We start from the raw sequence: 24,960 nt of genomic DNA on the forward strand, positions 1-24,960 counted from the left end.
TTAAGTTCTTATCATACCAATCAATCCTGTAAAGTTTCCCTCAAATTGATAACTAGTATTAGAAAGAAGTCCAGACAAAACTTTAAACTAGAGCTATCACTAAATGTGATTAATACCTCCGCAAGACTGATACAAAAATGAGGAAGTTACTAGTAACACAATATATTGTAAGATAATTGAAATAGAGTTATGGTTGTGGGCAAATAAAGATAGTTGTGGCTCTTGTATGTTGCATTTCCTTTCACTCTGGTTGACCACTAATGAAGTTTTATTGAATTACTTTGTAATAATTCCAGATAGAGTTACAGTTCCTGAGCACTGCACTTCTTCTCATTGCGCTTGACCATTGTATGAAGTTGAATTCAACTCAAAACATTAATCAAATCAGCATCCACAAAACTGATTTTAAGGTTTACAACAAACAAGGAAAAGGACCAAAGGGCAATAACTATGTAACTAGTCCAAAAAGAGTTATGGTTCTTGTGCACTGCACTTAATCTCACTGCCCTTGACCATTGTATGAAGTTGTATTTAATTCCAACCAATAGTTTTCAAGTTATGCACTGGACAAGAAAAACTAACAAAGGGCAATAACTATGTAATTAGTCCAAATACATGTAGAGTTCTTGTTCTTATGCATTGAACTTCATCTCACTGCGCTTGAACATTGTATGAAGTTGCATTGAATACCAACCATTAATTTTCAAGTAATGCACCTGACAAAAAAAGTAACAAGAGGGCCATGATGGCCCTGAAATCGCTCACCTGTATATAGGCCCCCGGAGTGGGGTCAATTTTAACCCAGGGGCTTTCATTTGAACAAACTTGGTAGACACCCATTTGAAGATGTTTCATGATAAATATCTAAGCCTTAGCTCTAAGAAGATTTTTTAAGTTTTTACTATACACATATTGGGAAAAACAATGATCCCCCCCCCCCTTCGGGGCGGGGCCAATTTTGTCCCCAAGGCTTTAATTTGAAGAAACTTAGTAGTCACTGACTAGATGATGTTTCATGCCAAATATTTAAGCTCTAGCTCTTGACAGGCCCCTGTGACCTTGACCTAGTGACCCCAAAATCAATAAGGGTTATCTTATAGTTATGACCAATCAGTATGTGGAATATGATGACTTTGTGATAAATAGCTTCCAAGATAATGAGTGGAAACCATTCAGACATTAAAGGCCCCTGTGACCTTTGACCTAGTGACCCCAAACTCAATATGGGGTTATCTACTAGTTATGACCAATCAGTATAATTCCACCAGCAGTTAAAAACATTTTTCTATTTTTAGCTCATGTGGCCATTTTGTGAAAAGTAAAGTAAATGAAATTGAAATTGTTATAGTTGATATTAGAATCAAATCAGCATCCACAAATGCATCAAAAATAAATCGTTGCACAACTAGGGCAGGTACTTAACTAGGGTTTGTACTGATCACTCATATCAAGTTTTGTGTAAAACTCATCTGCAGTTTGACATGTGAAAGACAGACAAGCTTAATGTGGACAGACAGACGAATGGCAATACAGATATAGAGACCATTTGATGCAGTGAAGCGGAATGTGTCCGGGATATACATAACTATAATTGGTACGCAGTTTCTCTGCAATTTTGCCAGCAGTTTGTCCTTTGTTTTGTTTCACGAAATGTTTGATTCATTTTGATTTCAAGCAATATGCACAAATGTAGTTGGTAATGATCAATCCTATGAAGTTTTGTTTAAATCACACCAGCAGTTTGACCTGTGAAAGCCAGACAATCTTTATGTGGAGAGACAGACAGACAGTCATTTAGCTCTGGCGACCATACTGTGCAATGAAGCAGAACAGGTTTTTGTTGGTCTTTTTTGTTGGTTTTAACATTGCACCAACACAGTACAGGTCATATGGCATCATACCAGCTTATCTGGTGGAGGTAGACCACAGGTCACCTTTGTGCATTTTTTCAGGCAAAAACGGGCACCTGAGTATACTAGGAGGATAACTTTCTCACATACAAGAATACAACACTTGTGAGGCTCATACCTATTGTGGTGAGAGGCAAGTGGTTTGAAATCAATGACCATAACATCTCGGTCATGGATGCCCCTGAAGCGGACTAAGATTGTTACTGATTACTACTGTGAAATTTCATAGAAATTCTAACATCAGATAGAACAGTGAAAATCAGGCAACATTTTTCTAAGTTTAGCTCATGTGGCCATTTTACACTGCAAAGAAATTGTTAAAGTTGATATCAGAAATCAATTCAGCATCCACAAAACTGATTTTTGATGCATCAAAACAAATTGTTGCATATCTATTGGGGACATACGAACAGATGAACGTTGAAGGCAAAAACAATATGTCTCCTAAAAAATTTTGGAGACATAATTCTGTATAAACCTTAGAAAGTTTACCTATATCATGTCTGTCTTTCTTCATCAGTTCTTTCCTCTTTTCTTCCAGGAGTATCTTTATGTCATCTTGATCTGTCACCATCATGTCCTTTTTATCAATCCTTTCTATAGGAACACTTTCAACATCAATTCTCTCAATTCTTTTTTTTTCAAATTTCTTCTTACGCTTTGTAGTATCTGTCAAAATCAATATACATTATTAAGCTGTCTTCTTAAACAACTAATGTTATCAGATATATCAATATAATATTGTAATACAAGACATGCCCACTGGCAGAATGTCGAGCCCGCTCGTCTTAATTCAAACCGACTTTTAACCACTTGGCCACGCCAGTACTTTTTGCGTTATCATGGGATCTAAATTTTGTGTAATATTTGCCACATTAAACGTCTATTTGTTGCCATAGCAACCACAATTTTAAACATAGGAAAAATATAAAAAAGCGTCCATAATCTCTAGACTGCCATCTACCCATATATCATAAAGTTACATAAAAATATTTTTAGTATTTTTGTGTTGGATGTGAAAGGTCACACGTGATTAGTTTGTTGATCAAATAAAGTGTGACACTTTGGAACATGCTGACATGAAAGTGTCAATGTGTTAATTGGTATATTATTACATCTTTAATCCTCTGATTTGGAGCACTGTAAATTACAAGTGCAGTCAACTGGTGTTAGTAGCGAATTAGAGAAATGACAAGATTGCCCGTGATGTTGACTTCAGGTAAGTCCACTTGTCAACTGACTAAAAATAATTACGCTTTGAAATATTAAATCAGGTGACAATTGAAATATCAATTTCACTAATGATTGATTTAAAGATACTGTTCACTGCGTTGAATATGTTAATATTTCCATATCTGAATGTGACGTGCTAAAGAGTCTTATCACAAAAATTATTAAAAAAAGTATCTTCTTCATTCTTTAGATGAAGTTAATTTCTAGTAATGTTTTTTTTTTCTTTTGTATTTGCAGATCACCAGAATGCAGTGGAAGCTGGAAAGATCTTGCCTCAGTCAAGTCAGTAAGAGTGAATAAGAGAGATAAGAACTGCTTTAGGCAAAACAGGACCTTCCAACCTCATTACTGACTTAAAATGATGTTTTTGATTACATTTATGTTGTCATATGTATTTATCTAAATAGAATTCGAAATCCACATATTCATATGTCAATTTTACATTAGAAACAGCTGTAATAAAATAAAATATCATAAATAGTGTTTGTAATCACATTGATTTACAACTAATAGCTTATCTTAACAAAGATAGGCATGTCTTACTCCCAGAATTATTGGCTCCAACTTTGGAGCCGTTGGCTAAAACTTTTTCTGATTGGCAAATTTGGTGGTGCAAACTAAAATTGACCAAGAGGAAACTCTGGTTCCTAGATTACTTTATATTTAGTCCTTACATTTTTATTATGTTTCTACTAAGAATACACATATGTAATAATAATATATCATCAGTTTCGTGTCAAAAGCTCGTTTATATTATGGTTTTGGTCGAAATTGACCTTTTGACACCGCGGAAAACCAAGCGCAATCATCTTTCTTTGCTCAATATCTCATAATTATGTCTACTCAAATTAGAACCTTTTATGTGGACACATGACAAATGTGCGTATTCTGACAGGTCGGACATCTTTCATGTTAAAATCGCATATATTTAAGATACGAGCTTTTGATGACAAGACAACCAATTTTTGTAACCGACAACATTTTGCTTTGCTTGAAGAACATTAATGATCACTTATTTACAAAAGTGTAAGTCCGAATTCTTAATCATTTTTACAACAATACTCTTATTTTACCATTATAACTTTAAAATCTTGACTGTTAATATGCCAAAAAGATGAGGAAAAACAAAATGTTGTCAAGGTTTCCTGTCTTTTTTTAAATTTCGTTTAAAAGCCAGGATCTTATTGTAACGAAAATAACATAAAGTGTGTTATGCTCCTTAAATATACACTTTTGATTATAATTGAAATTAATACTTAATTGAAAAGTTGTGTTTGTTGTTCTAAATTGAGCTACAAGAATTTGACATAGGGTACTGATCAATCTTTTAGAAAAAATGTTGATGTAGGGCTCACTCTACGTAAAGGTCAGTTCTATATACGATGTGAATTTGAAGATTGCCAAAGGTACTTTCACTTGTTATGTATTCATCCAAGCTTTCCCGATGAAGCACTGAATCATTCCAATTTGCAGACACTTAGAGAAAGTGGAATTCATTGTCCTATCTGTGAGCTTGGAAAACAAATAGTAAACTACTGAACACTACAGTGATTTTCTTTAAAATGATGTCCAGGGGTAAATAATGGTTTCACTCGCGTTGCGGAATAGTGTTGTGGAGGACGATACACACAGTCAGCTGCAAGTCTGTTGAGAATGAACCTAATTCTAACCTGTCAGACTCTAATGATTTTGAAACTGATTTAAGTGCTAACATAAGAAGTGAAGAAATTATAAGTTCCGAATCAATGTCAGGAACCACAGACCAATGAAACTGTTAATAAACATAATTCTTGTTTGCAAGATTTAAATAATAATGCGGCTGCATCAATAGCAAATACTACAAGTGCATACATGCCATATTTCTAGCCACCCAGATAGGGGGATTTGGCTTTAAAAAGCAGGGGATTTGGACCAAAAGTAGGGGGATTTTTAAGCAAGCACAAACCAGTCGTAATCTTAAAACGATGCAAATAATTAAGTTTCCCCCATTTTATTATGAAAATGAACATATCTACAAGATCATTTGATATTTTCAAGTTTTAACATACATGACTGTGAATGAATAATATGTAAACAATTGCAAATAAACATAGGTACTTTAAATATTTGATGTAAATAAAATAGCATCCCTGTAAAACAAATATAATTAATTGCATGTATATCATATAATCAAAGCACAGAAGGCGCTGAATTTGTTTGAGTCTCAGAATGTCAGAAAGGTGAAGGTTGTGAGATTATAAACCAATCTCTTTTTGTATAGTGCCACCAATGCTTTCCAGTGTTTTAACTGTAGTAAATTGGCTATAAGACTAATTGCAACACTGATAGTCAATTCAATGTTTATTTGACTTAATTTTTTTTAAAAAAATGAGTTGCCTCAACTGGGATTTGAACTCGAGACCTCTCGATTCATAAGCGAGCGTGCAAATCCCTCACCTGAAGAAAACCATATTATTCTAAATAAGGGTTTGTAACTCTTATTATTTCGACGCTTAACACATATGTAAATAATCATGGAGCTTACTGTAAGCATGTATATCTATAAAGAATGAAACAATATTAGAAATATTCGACCATTCGGGAACTACTTTGCTTGAAAATAAATGCGCCTATCATTTGACAATCTTTACGCATTGATCTCCCCTGAATTTTTTGTCGTTAGTGTACATATAAAGGGAAGTAACCGCTTCAAAAAGTGGACTACTTTAGGCATTTGCAATTAACAGCATTAGGCTCTGAAATTTCGCTACCATTATTTGTTTGGTCTGACGACCCAAACAAATAAAAACATTTTTATATCAGATATATATTGAACCATTTTAGTACAAATAAACTTGAATTTGATGCATTCAAAATCATTAAAATAAATATACTTTAACAGCCAAAGTTTTTTCTCTTTAAATGAAAGGTAAAGATTTTTCTCTTTAAATGAAAGGTATCAACATTTTCATGAAGAATTTTTGTAAAGTAGCCATAGAAAGGTGAAATAAAAAAATGCTGCCTTAAAAATTTTCCGTTGACACTTCATGCATAAACAGTAAAAAAAAAAATCTGACACAAATCTTAATCCAGTTTACTCAGGTCATTATGTACTTCACACCTCAATTTGTTAACACACATCGATTGCCTCATGCTTACCATAAATGGCAGTAGGGAGTCTTGACGCTATGTCACTTGATACCTGTATGTACATGTAAACTGTGTAATTGATGAAGGGTTGTGTAGAGGTTGTTTACAGTGTACTACTGGATAATAATTGGACCTAATTATTTTGGCCCTTTGGGTGTTAAAACAGGTATTATTTATTATTGATCTGATTGAAACGGCTTTTTACCTCTTTCAATCCCTCCTCAGTGTTTGTTTGTTACTGTGAGACAAAGCTATATTATTTTTGCAAAAACATAGATCACAGTTACATAATAAGAAATACATAATATAAAAAATAATAGTTTCAAACATTGCTAATCTGTGATTCTTTGAGTTTCTATTGCCTGATCATAATTTTTTTATCTGCACTTATCAACTTCAAAGACCCAATGCCGACAACAAACTCAAGGCTGGGTTACCTATCCCAACAAAAATTGATACGTCACACATTTAGTATCGGACGCTGTCATTGGTTAAGCAGTCCTGCAATACTGACACTGATTGACAGGTTTATCAAAGGAGAATCGTCATACATTGATTCCTTATTCCTTGACAGCTGAAGTGTGTTGAAGTAACTAACGTTAGACCCCTGCTGTTTAATGGGAAAATATTACTTCAGGCATATATAGTTGTAAAAGTTGTTTAAGTCTATTGTTAAATTATGTTTATTGGTTAAAATGATGCTTTAATTTTTTTGTTGGTTGAATTTTTGAAAATCGGGGGATTTCGATCCCACGGCGGGAGATCGGGAGACATGGTTGAAAAATTGGGGGTTTTTGTCCCCCGGCAGGGGATATGGCATGTGTGCAAGTGCAGACATATTTTATAATCAAATCCAGGAACCACTGACAAATAAGATGGTATAGAAAGAGCCATTTCTATCAGATATTTACTTTGAGAAAGCTTATAGTAGTGATATGTCATTTGAATTTGATGAGTCTTACGAAGACTTTATGGCAGAGGAAGCTGGTGGGGATGATAATGTGAAGGATCCAAGTTACAAGCCAGAAAGTGAGGAAAGCTCAGAATCAGACGATCAGGTAGAGCCAGATCAGGATCAATTAATAGCAACTGATATTGATCACGAAGAAATTATTGAAGAAAGTAACAATAATAACAAGATTGCATTTGAGAAAAATGCTATGCCACCGCATGGTTCAAACTGCATAGCTGTACATCAAAGGACAAGAAAGTAGGTCACATCATCAAAATCTAGGTCAAAGTTCAATTTTACAACTAAAACTGTGCACATGGTCAAAATGTCATGGCTGTACATCAAAGGACAAGAAAGTAGGTCACTGTCCCCTTGGGCAAGGCATAATTTTGACCCAAGGGTTTAATAACAATCTTGATACAGGTCCACCAAACAACATTTCAAGTCAAATATCTAAGCTATAGCTTTCTCCCATTCAGAAAACATTTGTTTTATTTTCTGTTTTTACTATGTGTACATAATGAGAATCACTGCCCCCGGGCAGGGCTAATTTTGACATTTGAGCAACTTTGGTAGAGGACTTATAGATGATATTATATATCAAACATCAAAGCTCTATGCCTTGAACCTTCAGACAAAATTTTTTTTTCCACTATATGTACATAATGAAAATCAGTGACCCCCGTGGCGGAACCAATTTTGACCCCAGGGCTATAATTTGAACAATCTTGCTAGAGCCTAAGAGGTTCACTACACAATGTTTCATGCAAAATATCTTAACTCTAGCCTTTGTAAATTTAGAGAAGATGATTTTTTAAGTTTTTACTATATACATATAAGATAAACCTATGGCCCCCAGGGGCGGGGCTAATTTTGACACAAGAGGCAAAATTTGAACAACTTTAGTAGAGTACCTTTTGATGATATTATTTAACAAATATTAAAGCTCTAAGCCTTGTACCTTCAGACAATAAGATTTTTTGATTTTTTACTATATGTATATATTCAAATTAATGACCCCCAGGGCGGGGGCAATTTTGACCCCAGGGCTATAACTTAAACAATCTTGCTAGAGGGGTACAACACAATGTTTCATGCAAAATATCTAACCTTTAGCATTTGTCAATTGCTAGAAGATATTTTTTAAAGTTTTTACTATATACATATAAGGAAAACCAATGACCCCTGGGGCGGGGCCGATTTTGACCCCAGGGCTATAATTTGAACAATCTGGGTAGAGGTCTACCAGACAATGCCTTATGCAAAATATCTAAGCTCTAGGCCTTTTGGGTCTTTACAAGAAGGTGTTTTAAGTTTTTACTATATGTACATATAGCGAAAATCAATGACCCCGGGGCGGGGCCGATTTTGACCCAAGGGCTATAATTTGAACAATCTTGGTAAGGGTCTACCAGATGATGCCTTATGCAAAATATCTAAGCTCTAGGCCTTTTGGGTTTTTACAAGAAGGTATTTTAAGTTTTTACTATATTTACATAGTGAAAATCAATGACCCCCGGGGCGGGGCCAATTTTGACCCCAGGGCTATAATTTGAACAATCTTGTTAGAGGTCTACCAGACAATGCCTTATGCAAAATATCTAAGCTCTAGGTCTTTTGGGTCTTTACAAGAAGATTTTTTAAATTTATTCTTATAATTCCTTTTGAATGCCATGGCAACCAGACTTCTGCATGGAATGAAATTCTTTGAACAACTTTGGAAGCCCTTCATCCAAGGAACAATCATGCCAAGTTTGGTTGAAATTGGACTAGTGGTTTTTCACAAGAAGATTTTTTAAGTTCACTATATAATCTATATAACACACACACAAACACAAACACACACACACAGGTGAATCGCTATATGCCACCGCATCGCAGATGCTGCGGTGGCATAAAAAGAGAACGCCTTGCACAGAATGAAAGAAAAATAAAAAGCTTAGAATGGATAGGAAATCCTACAAAGGAATGCAAAAAGTTGATGGAAAATGGAAGCAATGCAACGATTGAGGGCCACGAATTCTTTGTCCAAGAACTTACTCGAAAAGATGTGATAAAAGTAAGACAGTATTGTGTTCAAGTATAACAGAGGAGGATAGGACAGAAATCTTTGATAAATTTTGGGAAACTATGAACTGGGAAGAGCGAAAGGTATACGTTAATGTTTTAGTTTGCACAGCTGATAAACTTTCACAGACTGAAACTCGAGAAAACAAAAATCATACCAGTATTATTTATGGAAGAATAGTAGCCGACTACAAGTTTGTAAAGGAATGTTCCTTAGCACTCTTGGGATTGGTGAACACACGGTATATAGTTGGTGCCAAATTGCTCAGAAAAGTATCCCGTATAAGAAGGACCCAAAAGGTGAGTTTATTATTTTAAAGATTAAGCGTTAACGAATCTGCATTGAGACTAAGTTGTTCTAGTACTTGCATTCATCAAAGGATAAAGATATTTTCAGCAAGTATCCATTTATTAACAAATTCATCTATTTCCCAAATTTGTACATCTTTCACAGACTGACTGAACGACCAACCGACTGTCTAAGCTCATCTAAAATACCTACCAATAGACTGATGATTTGATTGATTGATGTTCAATTCCAACACCCTTCAAACTGCCAGATATTTACTATACGAAAAAACTTGTTTACCATTTTTTTTAGATTTTCAAAGAGGACATGGAAGAATTACCAAAAATAGTGTCTCATTATTGTAGAGCATCTACTAGCAAGCTGTACATTGAACCACTCTTTGATTAAATAAGTGCCATATGCAAGGAGTACAAAAGGTATTGTGAGAGCAAAAATCTTCCAATTGCTAAAAGAACATTGTTTCAATCAATATTTGAAGAGATGAATTTAAGTATCTTTACTCCTAAAAAAGATCAGTGTGACATTTGTTGCACTCATCGGATGCAAACATTAGGGATGAAGTATTTCAGGCACACATCGCCAGAAAAAATGCTGCTTGTGAAGTAAAAGCAGCAATAAAGAGGCTGCACCTCAAGACAGGTCATTGAAGGTTGTGACAATGGACTTACAGTCTGTATTATTATGCCCAAAACTCAACACTAGCGCACTTTATTATAAACAAAACTGTGCTGTCATTACTTTACTTTGATGTATTTAAACAATAAGCAAGTGAAGCGTTATTTTTGGAATGAAAGTCAGGGGGATCTTTCGGCCAACTTGTTCGCTTCCTGTGTTGTAGATTATATTGAAACCATTGTAAAAGATAATCCTAACATAAAGCATATTAATATCTACAGTGACGTATGCACATACCAAAATAGAAATTGTGTTCTTTCAAAAGCTTTAAGTCATATTTGTAGGCTAAAAAGGGTAGAGATCACCCAAAACTTCCTAGAAAAGGGACATACACAGATGGAGGTGGACTCTGTGCATTCTGTAATAGAACGAACTAGAAATGTGTCCATAGGACACGGGTGCCCCAAAACGCCACTGTTTTGAATCTAGTGTCAAATATTTTTTGGATTACATGTGCCACAAGTTGAAAACTAAAAATCTTTTACTAAGTAAAGGGCAAGACCTTTACAAATACTGAATAAATCCACAAGCAAACCCCAAGGTGCATAAGTACACATGCTGACCAACATTCTTGTAAACTTTCAGGCCTACAAGTCAAATATTTTTTTAGCTATACACACACGAGTTGAAAATTGCAAATTTATACTACTGTAAGTCAAGGGCAATAACAAAACTGAAAGAAATCCACATGCAAAGTCCCAGGTGCATAGCTTCACAGTGATGCTGATCATTATTCCTGTAGTGTAGTGATGTTGATCATTATTCCTGTAAAGTTGGTTGATTCTAACTCAAGTACTTAAGGAACAAATAACACAACATAATAAAATGTTTTTTAATAAGTCAAGGACAATAACTCTACAAATACTAGATAAATCCACAAGCATAACCTAAGGTGCACAACTAAATATGCTGATCAACATTCCTGTAAGGTTTCCTGATTCTATGTCAAATTATTTTTGAGTTGCATGCGACACAAGTTGAAAATTGCAAAAATTTTCTAAGTCAAGGGCAATAACTCTAAAAATTCTAAATAAATCCACACAAAATACCAAGGTGCACAACTACACATGCTGATCAACATTCCTGTAAAGTTTCGTAACTCTATGTCAAATCCTTTTTGAGTAACATGCGACACAAGTTGAAAAATTGCAATATTTTACTAAGTCAAGGGCAATTACTCTAAAAATACTAGATAAAACAAGATGAAAATACCTAGGTGCTCAACTACACATGCTGATCAACATTCCTGTAAAGTTTCATGACTCTATGTCAAATCCTTTTTGAGTTACAAGCAACACAAGTTGAAAATTGCAAAATTTTACTAAGTCAAGGGCAATAACTCCAAAAATACTACTTTTACTATATGTACATAGTGAAAATCAATGACCCCTGGGGATGGGGCCAATTTTGACCCCAGGGCTATAATTTGTACAATCTTGCTAGAGGTTCACTACATGTTTCATGCAAAATATCTTAGCTCTAGCCTTCGTAAAGATATATGTATATAAGATATATTACTTATTTAGAGAAGATGATTTTTTAAGTTTTTACTATATACATATAAGGAAAACCTATGACCCCTGTGCGGGGCTAATTTTGACACTAGAGGCAAAATTTGAACTACTTTGGTAATGTACCTATAGATGATATCATTTAACAAATATTAAAGTTCTAACCCTTTGTACCTTCAGACAATAAGATTTTTTGATTTTTTACTATATGTATATATTGAAAATCAATGACCCCCTGGGCGGAGGCAATTTTGACCCCAAGGCTATAATTTGAACAATCTTGCTAGAGGTTCACTACACAATGCTTTATGCAAAATATCTAACCTCTAGCATTTGTCAATTGCTAGAAGAAATTTTTTTTTAATTTTTACTACAAGTTTTTACTATATACATATAAGGAAAACCAATGACCCCCGGGGCGGGACAATTTTGACCGCAGGGCTATAATTTGAACAATCTGGGTAGAGGTCTACCAGACAATGCCTTAGCAAAATATCTAAGCTCTAGGCCTTTGGGTCTTTACAAGAAGATTTTTTAAAGTTATTCTTATAATTCCTTTTGGTTGCCATGGCAACCAGATTTCTTAATGGAATGAAATTCTTTGAACAACTTTGGAAGCCCTTCACCCAAGGATCAATCCTGCCAAGTTTGGTTGACATTGGACTAGTGGTTTTTCATAAGAAGGTTTTTTAAATTCACTATATAATCTATAGAACACAAACAAACACCATTGCAGAATGATGCTGCGGTGGCATAAAAATACTACTTTTTCCAACCCATCAAGATTAACAAAGAATGTATTTTTTCTTCCTGTTAACTAACTTAAAAGTATAAATAACTGTCTCCTACCAAGCTGCCCAGGTTTCACAGGGTGATCTTTTATCTGCCAAATATGAGCGCTGAAATCATCTCCTCCAGTGATGACCTCTCCAGGATCAAGGCCACTCCATTGACAACACAACAGTTTACCTAGGTGTCCACTGTAACAAGCAAGTATCACATTCTCTGTCACATTCCATACCTGCAGCAATTAAGTTTTGTTTATTTATCTGTTTTTAATGAAAATCAATGATACTCTGGGGTGCGGTCAATTTTGACCCCAAAGCTATAGTTTGAATAATCTTATCAGGAAAACCTAGGATGCTTGGAGTGGGGCTGCTTTTGACAACTTTGGTAGAGGACATATAAATGATATTATATACCAAATTTATAAACTTTTAGCCTTGTACCTTCAGACAAGAAGATTTTTTAAAATTTTTACTATATGTACATAATGAAAATCAATGACTCCAGGCCAATTTGACCTCAGGGCTGTAATTTGAACAATTTTAGAAGAAATTCAACAGACTATATTTGATGCAAAATAGCTGTGGTCGAGGCCTAGTGGATCTGTAGAAGATCTTTTTATTGCAACCAGATTTCTGCATGGAATCAAATTTTTTGAACAACTTTGGTAGCCCTTCACTCAAGAAACAATCATAAGCCTTCACTCAAGAAACAATCATATTAAGTTTAGTTGAAGTTGGACAAGTAGTTTTTAAAAGAATTTGTAACAGAGTTACCAACGTCCCCCGCCTCGGGGAAGTTTTATATGAAGCATAAAATTGCGCTATTTCAAAAGATTGAGGTATGGATCTCAAGACTTTCAGTCAAAAATTATGATCAATGCTAGATCTGCAAATGCAACAATCGATTTATTTAAGAAATAAAATGATACATAGAATTTAACAAGAGGGCCATGATGGCCCTGAAGTCGCTCACCTGTATATAGGCCCCCAGAGTGGGGCCAGTTTAAACCCCAGGGCTTTTATTTGAACAAACTTGGTAGACACCCATTACAAGATGTTTCATGCTAAACATCTAAGGTCTAGCTCGTAGAGTTTTTAAAAAATGATTTTTTAAGTTTTAACTATACACATATAGTTCAAAGCAATGACACCCCTAGGGCGGGGCCAGTTTTGCCCCCAGGGCTTTTTTTTTTAACAAACTTTGAAGACACTCACTAGAAGATGTTTCATGCTTAATATCTAAACTCTAGCTATTTGGTTTTTTTTCAAAGAAGATTTTTAAGTTTTTGCTATACACATATCAGGAAAATCAATGTCCCCCAGGGCAGGCTAGGGCTTTTATTTGAACAAACTTTAAAGACATTAACTGGAAGATGTTTCATGCTTAATATCTTAACTCTAGCTATTTGGGTTTTTTCAACAAACTTTAAAGACACTAACTGGAAGATGTTTCATGCTTAATATCTTAACTCTAACTATTTGGGTTTTTTCAAAGAAGATTTTTTAATTTTTTGCTATACACATAAATAAAATCAATGACCCCAGGGCAGGGCCAATTTTGACCCCAGGGCTCTCATTTGAACAAATTTGGTAGACACCCATTAGAACATGTTTCATGCTAAATATCTTAGCTCTAGCTCTTTGGGTTAAAAGAAGATTTTACTATATGCATATAGGGAAAATCAATGACCCCCTGGGGCGGGGCCAATTTTGACCCCAGGGCTTTTATTTGAACAAACTTGATAGACACTCATTAGAAGATGTTTCATGCTAAATTTCCTAGCTCTAGCTCTTTGGGTTCTTTAAAAGAAGATTTTATAAGTTTTTACAATTTGCATATAGGGAAAATCAATGACCCCCTAGGGCTGGCCAATTTTGACCCCAGGGCTTTTATTTGAACAAACTTGGTAGACACCCAGTAGAAGATGTTTCATGCTAAATATCTTAGCTCTAGCTCTTATGGGTTCTTTAAAAGAAGATTTTTTAAGATTTTACTATATGCATATAGGGAAAAACAATGACCCCGGGGCGGGCCCAATTTTGACCCCAGGGCTTTTATTTGAACAAACTTGGTAGACACCCATTAGAGGATGTCTCATGTTAATATCTTAGCTCTAGGTCTTTGGGTTCTTTACAAGAAGATTTTTAAGTTTTTGCAATACACATATAAGGAAAATCAATGACCCCTGGGGCGGGGCCAACTTTGACCCCAGGGCTCTTATTTGAACAAACTTGGTAGACACCCATAAGAACATGTTTCATGCTAAATATCTTAGCTCTAGCTCTTTGGGTTCTTTAAAAAAAGATTTTTTAAGTTTTTACTATATGGATATTGGGAAAATCAATGACCCCTGGGGCGGGGCCAATTTTGACCCCAGGGCTCTTATTTGAACAAACTTGGTAGACACTCACTTGAAGATGTTTCATGCCAAATATCTAAGCTCTAGCTCTTTGGATTTTTTAGAAGAAGATATTTAAAGTTTTTTCTTTTGGTTGCCATGGCAACCAGAGTTCTGCATGGAATTAAATTCTTTGAAGAATTTTCAAAGGTGACCACCAAAGGAACATTCATGTGAAGTTTGGATGAAATTGGCTTTGTGGTTTATGAGGAGATTTCATTTAAAGTAAAAATTTACGGACGCCGGACGAAAAGTGATCACAAAAGCTAACCCTGTCACTTTGTGACAGGTGAGCTAAAAATGTGAGTAGTACAGCTGCAGTCCTATTACTTTTTGAACAACCCTTGTATATAATAGATAACACATGATACATACAGGCACACACAGAGGTTAATTGATATATGCCACAGCATCTCAGATGCTGCAGTGAGTGGCATAAAAAAGATGGGCATTAAATCTCCAGACTGCCATCTACCCATATACATTGGAGCTTTGATAATCCAAACCCTTTTAATCCGGAATCATATCCATATCCGAACAAAGTGTCCGGTCCCAATTTTATTTGTTCTATTTTCAAAAGTAAAACAACCTTTCGGATCTGGAACCTGTACTAGTCCGAATTCCGGATGATTTTTTCAATTTTTGTTCTTATTTTACTCTAAAATTAACCTCTCGGATCCGAACGGATTTAGCCAAATGTCAAACCTACATTCAAAATAACAAATAATTGCACATATTGCAGGCGAAAACATACACTCAACTGATAAGAGTAATTTTGCTTTATTAATTGGTGAAACGTATGATCTACAAAGGTGTGAAAAATTACATTTAGCTTGCCTTGATAACTACTATAATTGCTTGATTGACTGGTTTTTGTCACCTTCAATAAATATTTTGATATAATGCAATACAAATAACTTTTAAATCTTTTTGTAATGTCAATTAAATGACATTGGATTAAAAATCCCATTAATGGAAATTAATGGAAACTGTCAGTGAATTCGGATAATTGTTGAATCAGATTAGAGTGAACAACAATCATTGCCAAATCCTAGTACAAATATTAATCATTTCTCAGCCTCCTGTTTAACATTGTAGGTTAACTTACCCTTGAGGACATAACACTTTTGCTTATTTATTTTTATCTATTTATTTATTTTTGTATTCACATGTATTAAAATGAACAATAAAAGATTGCAAAAATAAACAAGAAATGTCGAACAACACATATGCCCCCCTTTCTAGCCCTTGACTTACATAATTGCTAATTTTGTATTAGAAACTTGCCATAAATGGGTACATGAAAGTGTTCACTTATTGAAATAATGACCTACCAGTTATAACCTATCAATATAAAGTCCTTGACCTTTGAACTAGTGACCCCATCATGACTAACTAGAACTGCCACTGTCATGGCGTGAATACCCTGACATATCACTTTGTCAGATTCAACAGTAGTCATTTAGAGACCAGCCAAATATGAGGGAAGTAAGCCAGTGCATTGCTAAGTTATGTATTCTACATGTTTTTAGTGGAAAAGATCAAAGTGACGTTTACCTTTGACCTACTGACCTCAAAACTGAAACTGCCACTGAATGACTTCAATACCCCTGCCCGCCCCCCTTTCATGCATTTTTGCCTGGAGATGTTTTATGATGAATATATGAGAACATAATTATATGCTTCAAATGAGAAAATGTAAAACTCAATACACTGTGGACAGGCATTCTTAAGCATTTGAGCAGACAAGCTTATTATAATACGCTCACCTGACCCATCTAACTCATCCGAACAATTACCTAGACAAGCATTCTGACCAAGTTTCATGACAGGCGAGTCAAAAATGTGACCACTACAGTGTTAAAAAGGTTTATCCATATTTGGGCGATGTGACCTAGTTTTTCATCCGAGATGACCCATGTTCGAACTTGACCTAGAAATCATCAAAACAAACTTTCAGACCAATTTACAAGATATTTGGAGCAAAACAGTAGCAACTAGAGTGTTAACAAGATTTTTCTATTTTTAGCTCCTGTGACCTAGTTTTTCATCCAAGATGACCCATGTTCGAAATAATCCAAGCAATTACCTAGACAAGTTTACTGACAAAGTTTGATGACAATTGAGTCAAAATTGTGACCACTAGAGTGTTAACAAGATTTTTTTTATTTTTAGCTCAGGTGACCTAGTTTTTCATCCGAGATGATCCATGTTCGAACTCATCCGAGCAAGTACCTAGACAAGCATCCTGATCAAGTTTGATGACACTTGTGTCAAAAATGTGACCGCTAGTGTTAACAAGATTTTTCTATTTTTAGCTCCTGTGACCTAGTTTTTCATCTGAGGTCACATTTTTGCCACAATCATCATGTTCAAACTCATCCAAGCTATCACCTAGACAAGCATCCGGACCAAGTTTGATGATGATTGAGGCAAAAAAGTGACTGCTAGAGTGTTAACAAGGTTTTTCTATTTTTAGCTCCGGTGACGTAGTTTTTCATCCGAGGTGACACATGTTCAAACTCATCAGAGCTATCACCTAGACAAGCATCCTGACCAAGTGTTATGATGATTGATGCAACTAGAAATGTGTCCATAGGACACGGATGCCCCCACACGCCACTGTTCTGTCAATCTTATGACTCTAGGTCAAATATTTTTTGGACTACATGTGCCACAAGTTGAAAACTAAAAATCAACAAAGGGCCATAATTCTGTTAAATTTGGTCGCAGCAAAAATTCCTTCCTTTACTACCATCTACACATTAAGGTTGTTAATCCCTGGAAGTTTAAGCAAAATCTGCTATCAGGTTTAAGAGGAGTTGCGTTCACAAAATTTCTACATAGTATATAATGAAACAAGAGGGCCATGATGGCCCTAGATCGCTCACCTGAATTATCAAACTCATCCAAACAATTACCTAGACAAGCATTCTGACCAAGTCTCATGACAGGTGAGTCAAAAATGTGACCACTACAGTGTTAACAAGGATTATCCATATTTGAGCAGTGCGACCTAGTTTTTTACCCAGGTGACACATATTCAAACTTGACCTAGAAATCATCAAAACAAACTTTCAGACCAATTTCCAGGATACTTGGATCAAAACAGTAGCAAACTAGAGTGTTAACAAGATTTTTCTATTTTTAGCTCCGGTGACCTAGTTTCACATGCGATTTCGAACTCATCCAAGCAATTACCTAGACAAACATCCTGACCAAGTTTGATGATAATTGAGTCGAAAATGTGACCACTAGAATGTTAACAAGGTTTTTTCCATATTTGGGCGGTGTGACCTAGTTTTTCATCCAAGATGACCCATGTTCGATCTTGACTTAGAAATCATCAAAAAAAACTTTCAGACCAATTAACAGAATATTTGGATCACAACAGTAGCCACTAGAGTGTTAACAAGATTTTTTTCTATTTTTAGCTCCTGTGACCTAGTTTTTCATCCGAAATGTCCCATGTTCGATTTATTCCCAGCAATGACCTAGACAAGTTTCCTGACCAAGTTTGATGACAATTGAGTCAAAATTGTGACCACTAGAGTGTTAACAAGGTTTTTTCTATTTTTAGCTCCTGTGACCTAGTTTTTCATCCGAGATGACCCATGTTCGAACTCATCCGAGCTATCACCTAGACAAGCATCTTGATCAAGTTTGATGATGATTTGATGCAAAAATGTGACCGCTAAAGTGTTAACAAGGTTTTTCTATTTTTAGCTCTGGTGACCTACTTTTTCATCCGAGATGACCCATGTTCGAACTCATCCAAGCTATCAACTAGATAAGCATCCTGACCAAGTTTGATGATGATTGATGCAAAAATGTGACCACTAGAGTGTTCACAAGGTTTTTCTATTTATAGCTCCGGTGACCTAGTTTTTCATCCGAGATGACCCATATTCGAACTCATCCGAGCTATTATCTAAACAAGCATCCTGACAAAGTTTGATGATGATTGGGTCAAAAATGTGACCACTAGAGTGTTCACAAGGTTTTTCTATTTATAGCTCCTGTGACCTACTTTTTCATCCGAGATGACCCATGTTCGAACTCATCCAAGCTATCACCTAGACAAACATCCTGACCAAGTTTGATGATGATTGGGTCAAAAATGTGACCTCTAGAGTGTTCACAAGGTTTTTCTATTTTTAGCTCTTGTGACCTAGTTTTTCATCCGAGATGACCCATGTTCGAACTCATCCGAGCTTTCAACTAGATAAGCATCCTGACCAAGTTTGATGATGATTGAGGCAAAAATGCGACCGCTAGAGTGTTCACAAGTAATTGTGGACGGCCGGACGGACGACGGACATTCACCGATCCTAAAAGCTCACCCTGAGCAAGCTCAGGTGAGCTAAAAATCAACTAAGGGCCATAATTCTGTTAAATTTGGTTGCAGCAAAAATTCCTTCCTTTACTGCCATCTACACATTAAGGTTGTTCATCCCTGGAAGTTTAAGCAAAATCTGCCATCCGGTTTAAGAGGAGTTGCATTCACAAAATTTCTACATAGTATATAGTGAAAAAATCAACAAAGGGCCATAATTCTATAAAATTTGGTCGCAGTGAAAATTCCTTCCTTTACTACCATCTACACATTAAGGTTGTTCATCCCTGTAAGTTTAAGCAAAATCTGCCATCCGGTTTAAGAGGAGTTGCGTTCACAAAATTTCTACATAGTATATAGTGAAAAAATCAACAAAGGGCCATAATTCTGTTAAATTTGGTCGCAGCAAATATTCTTTCCTTTACTACTATCTACACATTAAGGTTGTTCATCCCTGGAAGTTTAAGCAAAATCTGCCATCCGGTTTAAGAGGAGTTGCGTTCACAAAATTTCTACATAGTATATAGTGAAAAAATCAACAAAGGGCCATAATTCTGTTAAATTTGGTCGCAGCAAAAATTCCTTCCTTTACTACCATCTACACATTAAGGTTGTTCATCCCTGTAAGTTTAAGCAAAATCTGCCATCCGGTTTAAGAGGAGTTGCGTTCACAAAATTTCTACATAGTATCTAGTGAAAAAATCAACAAAGGGCCATAATTCTGTTAAATTTGGTCGCAGCAAAAATTCCTTCCTTTACTACCATCTACACATTAAGGTTGTTCATCCCTGTAAGTTTAAGCAAAATCTGCCATCTGGTTTAAGAGGAGTTGCGTTCACAAGATTTCGGGACGTACGGTCGGACGGACTGACTGACGGACAAGTGCAACGCTATATGCTCCCACATTGTGGGGGCATAAAAATGTGACCGCTAGAGTGTTAACAAGGTATTTCTATTTTTAGCTTTGGTGACCTACTTTTTCATCCGAGATGACCCATGTTCGAACTCATCTGAGCTATCACCTAGACAAGCATCCTGACCAAGTTTGATGATGATTGAGACAAAAATGTGACCGCTGGAGTGTTAACAAGGTTTTTCAATTTTTAGCTCCGGTGACCTAGTTTTTCATCCAAGATGACCCATGTTCGAACTCATCCGAGCTATCACCTAGACAAGCATCCTGACCAAATTTGATGATGATTGATGCAAAAATATGACCGCTAGAGTGTTAACAAGGTTTTTCTATTTTTAGCTCCGGTGACCTACTTTATCATCCATGATGACCCATGTTCAAACTCATCTGAGCTATCACCTAGACAAACATCCTGACCAAGTTTGATGATGATTGAGGCAAAAATGTGACCTGTAGAGTGTAAACAAGGTTTTCTTTTTTTAGCTCCGGTGACCTAGTTTTCATCTGAGATGACCCATGTTCGAACTCATCTGAGCTATCACCTAGACAAGCATCCTGACCAAGTTTGATGATGATTGATGCAAAAATGTGGCCGCTAGAGTGTTAACAAAGTTTTTCTATTTTTAGCTTGGGTGACCTACTTTTTCATCCGAGATGACCCATGTTCGAACTCATCTGAGCTATCACCTAGACAAACATCCTGACCAAGTTTGATGATGATTGAGGAAAAAATGTGACCTCTAGAGTGTTAACAAGGTTTTTCTATTTTTAGCTCTTGTGACCTAGTTTTTCATCAGAGATGACCCATGTTCGAACTCATCCGAGCTATCAACTAGATAAGCATCTTGACCAAGTTTGATGATGATTGAGGCAAAAATGCGACCGCTAGAGTGTTAACAACTAAATGTGAACGGACGACAGATGACGGACAATCATCGATCCTAAAAGCTCACCCTGAGCATGCTCAGGTGAGCTTAAAAGACACACAAGTAAAAAGGAATGAATGGGACCAAAGAGAATTTACTGTTACCTATTGTTCTCCAAGTCACACAATATATCATTCGTTAGCACGGACGGACAGAGCCTATTTCTATATCCCCCTTTTTTCTTCTAATAGGTGGGGGACAACAAGAACACTGCTGCAAGAAACGACCAGATCACGGTTATCTCTTTTTGGTCGCCATTCAAAAGGATCAATCCGAGCATTAACGCTTTTTATTTCATTAAAATTCTTCAAATAGCAAAGAAATGACTAAAAGTTTCACAAAATGCCAATATTGTCAATCCATGTCGTTTTCGACATCCAATCTATTCATGTATACAAACAATATTTCTGGTTGATTCCGACGAAATAAACAACAACATATAAAATTTCCTCATAAATTTCATATACAAACTCTTTTTCTATCGATCTGCGAAGTATAAACAGAACGAGAGTCTTCTATGTACCTAAGTATTTTAAAAATATTGGTCGTGAAAGTGGAGGTCAAGTAAGGTTTGCCATTTTGATTTTAAAGTGACAGGTGAATGAAGCAAAGAAATAGTATTATACGATTGATCAATAGTATTCCGATTATTATCTTAACCAATCAAATCCTTGTATAATATTCAGAGCGGAACAGTATACATGTGCTATACATGGCAATGAAAATACTGTCACAAGCGAAATCCTTTATCTTTTAAAAGAATTATGTTTATGTATGTAGAGGGCTTTCAATCAGTTAAGACTTCGCAGATCGATAGGAAAAGAGTTTGTTTATGGAACGTATGTGGAAATTCTAGCAGTTTTTTGTTTATTTCATAATAATCGACCAGAAATCTTGTTGGTATACATGAATTGTATGGCGGTCGAAAATGACATGAATTAAAACTAATGACATTTTGTGAAAGTTTTCCAAATTTCATTACTATTTGAGGGATTTTAATGAAACAAGGGGGCCATTGGCCCCAATGTGCTCACCAGTGGGGGACAGACAGTGGGGGATCACAAAAGCTCACCATGAGCACGTTGTGCTCAGGTGAGCTAATAAAAAACTTAAGCACTTGGATGAATGCTTTCAAATGGCGACAACAAAAAGATAATCGTGATCTGGTCATTTCTTTCATGTTCTTGTTTGTTCCGCATTATGTTTTTGATCTGCTGGGGGCCTTATATTTTATTGTACATATATATGCCAATTACGTAAAATATTTGATTATGTGACTGAGCGCCTTTTGGTCAAATACTTCTGATCTACAAGTTGAAAATTGCAAATTTTCACTAAGAGAAGGTCAATAACTGTACAAATACTTAATAAATCCACTTGATGGACTGACAAGGGTATAAAAATTAAATGCCAACTCCCCCCCTAAAGTTGGGGTACAAAAAATCGAATTGGAGTGTCTAAAATCAAATCGAACTTTTGGTTTATCGTTGCAGCCCTACTTGGAGTCACAAAAGTACATCTGTGTTTGTACCGACGGACAGATGGGAGGACGGATGGATGGTTAACCTTAAGTCCCCTCCAGTTAAACTGGCTTGCAGACAGCAACAAAACGCCAACATGACTAACAATACCTCAATTTTATTTTTTCAAAATAAAAAGTGGAGCTAAACTAGAACTCCGCGAGTCGGATGTGTCGCCTTGTGAACAATGTAGTTTAGGGGAAATGCCAGGACAAAAATGAAATATGAAAAATAACAAAGGGCAATAACTAAAAAATAATACGTGCAGAGCTGCAGTTTCTGTACACTGCACTTCTTATCAAATTCTATGATGTTTCAAGTCCATAGCTTTCATACTTGAGGAGAAATGACCAGGACAAAAATAAAGTAAGAAAATCAACAAAGGGCAATAACTCAAAAATAAGAAATGCAGAGTATCAGTTCTTATGCACTGCACTTCTTTTTAATGAGATCTATCATCCTATGAAGTTTCAAGTCCATTTCTTTTATACTTTCGGAGAAATGGCCTGGACAAAAATTAAGTATGAAAATTAACAAAGGGCCATAACTCAAAAATTAAGAAATGCAGAGTACAGATTCTTGTGCACTGCACTTCTTAATAATGAGATCTATCATCCTATGAAGTTTCAAGTCCATAGCTTTTATACTTAAGGAGAAATGGCCCAGACAAATTTAAAGTATGAAAATAAACAAAGGGCAATAACTCAAAAAATAAGAAATGCAGAGTACCAGTTCTTGTGCACTGCACTTTTTCTTAATGAGACCTATCATCCTATGAAGTTTCAAGTCCATGGCTTTTATACATTAGGAGAAATGGCCCGGACAAAAATAAAGTATGAAAATTAACAAAGGGCAATTACTCAAAAATTAGGAAGTGCAGAGTACTGGTTCTTGTGCACTGCATTTCTTCTTAATGAGATCTATCATCCTATGAAGTTTCAAGTCCATAGCTTTTTTAGTTGAAGAGAAATGGCCCGGACAAAATTAAAGTATAAAAATTAACAAAGGGTAATAACTCCAAAAATAAGAACTGCAGAGTACCGGTCCTTGTGCACTGCACTTCGGGTTATTGAAAGAAGCATGCATACCAAGTTTGAAGTCAATCAGACTTATAGTGACTGAGTTATGCTCCGGACAAGCTTTAGGGGACGCCGACGCCGACAACGACGCCGACACCGCCGCCGCCGACACCGCCGACAAAAGTAACCCCTATATGTCACCTTTTCAAGGCGACACAAAAACACACATACTTCAGAATAAAATGTTTCTTCAAATGAAATAAGAAATTATTTAAACATTACCAGAGCATTTCCATCATATGATACTGATACAAGGGCACCATCAACATGAGGACTCCAGGCCAGGCCAGTAACCCTGCTTGAATGACCATCTAATCTTCTCCAACATTCAGTAATCTGTAAAGGTTCCCTTTTCTCTCCATGCTCTAAAATTATAATTTATAACAACTAGAACTCTGTCAGATGTTTCGCCATGTCAACAGTATATCTGTCAGGCATTTTCTTCTTAAATATAGGTCATTTATAAGCACTGCTCTTGCAATGTACATGTAACATTACTTTAATTGGCATTTGAACTGATTGTAACAATGTGACGTCAGGATAATCAAGAGCCGCTTTAAAAAGGGTGATGCTCCCCGAATAAGTTTTGAACAACAGAAAAGTACACCTCTTGTAGTTTCATAGTTATGTCCTTGACAAAGTTCAAAGTGCAATGATTCTAAAATTAGGGCAAGGCTGCTGAGAGTTACTATTCTTTGCACTGCACTTCTACTCAATGAGATCTATCTACGGACATAGTTTTTTGTTGATATCTTTGGTAGTTTCACAGTAATGTCCAGGACAAAGTTCACAGCGTAAAATTGAACAAGAGCCACCGCCTGGCAGGGGCAATGCTTGACTTTTTACTTTTTCTAAAAGCAAACAAAGAAATGTTTGAAAAAACGTTTTCTTTTTATAAATTTAATCGGTCTGTCTATATACACACATTTATATATATATATATATATTTATACATTGAGTATTATATATTAATTTACTCATAATATAATAATACACGCATATTCTTGGAGTTATTGCCCTTTTTAGCTCACTTTTTTTTTTGAAAATATATATTCACACATACCATCACCTACGGGGCCCATATATAAGACCAACTTAAGTGGCATTATTTCATGCAGTCAGTTTTTATATATGCCACTATGTAGGCATATAATGAACATTTCCAAACAACAGAACTAAGGGGTACTAATGAGTTATATATATCAACTATAT

General features: G+C 35.7%; 1 protein-coding gene across 1 annotated transcript in view; it reads right to left on the bottom strand.

The window, feature by feature from the left end:
• LOC132755364 (uncharacterized) overlaps positions 1-24,318 on the bottom strand; it is a 172,098-nt gene extending 147,780 nt beyond the window's left edge. The window contains exons 1-3 of the mRNA XM_060746236.1: positions 23,971-24,318; positions 12,637-12,808; positions 2,403-2,579 (exon numbers count right to left, since the gene is read on the bottom strand). Of these exons, the coding sequence (XP_060602219.1) occupies positions 2,403-2,487 (85 nt within the window). The 5' untranslated portion in view covers positions 2,488-2,579; positions 12,637-12,808; positions 23,971-24,318. The remainder of the gene's footprint in view (positions 1-2,402; positions 2,580-12,636; positions 12,809-23,970) is intronic.
• Positions 24,319-24,960: the final 642 nt, after the last annotated feature.

Source organism: Ruditapes philippinarum, unplaced genomic scaffold, assembly GCF_026571515.1.
Source record: "Ruditapes philippinarum isolate M1 unplaced genomic scaffold, ASM2657151v2 ctg183_1_1_1_1, whole genome shotgun sequence".
Classification (NCBI taxonomy): domain Eukaryota; kingdom Metazoa; phylum Mollusca; class Bivalvia; order Venerida; family Veneridae; genus Ruditapes; species Ruditapes philippinarum.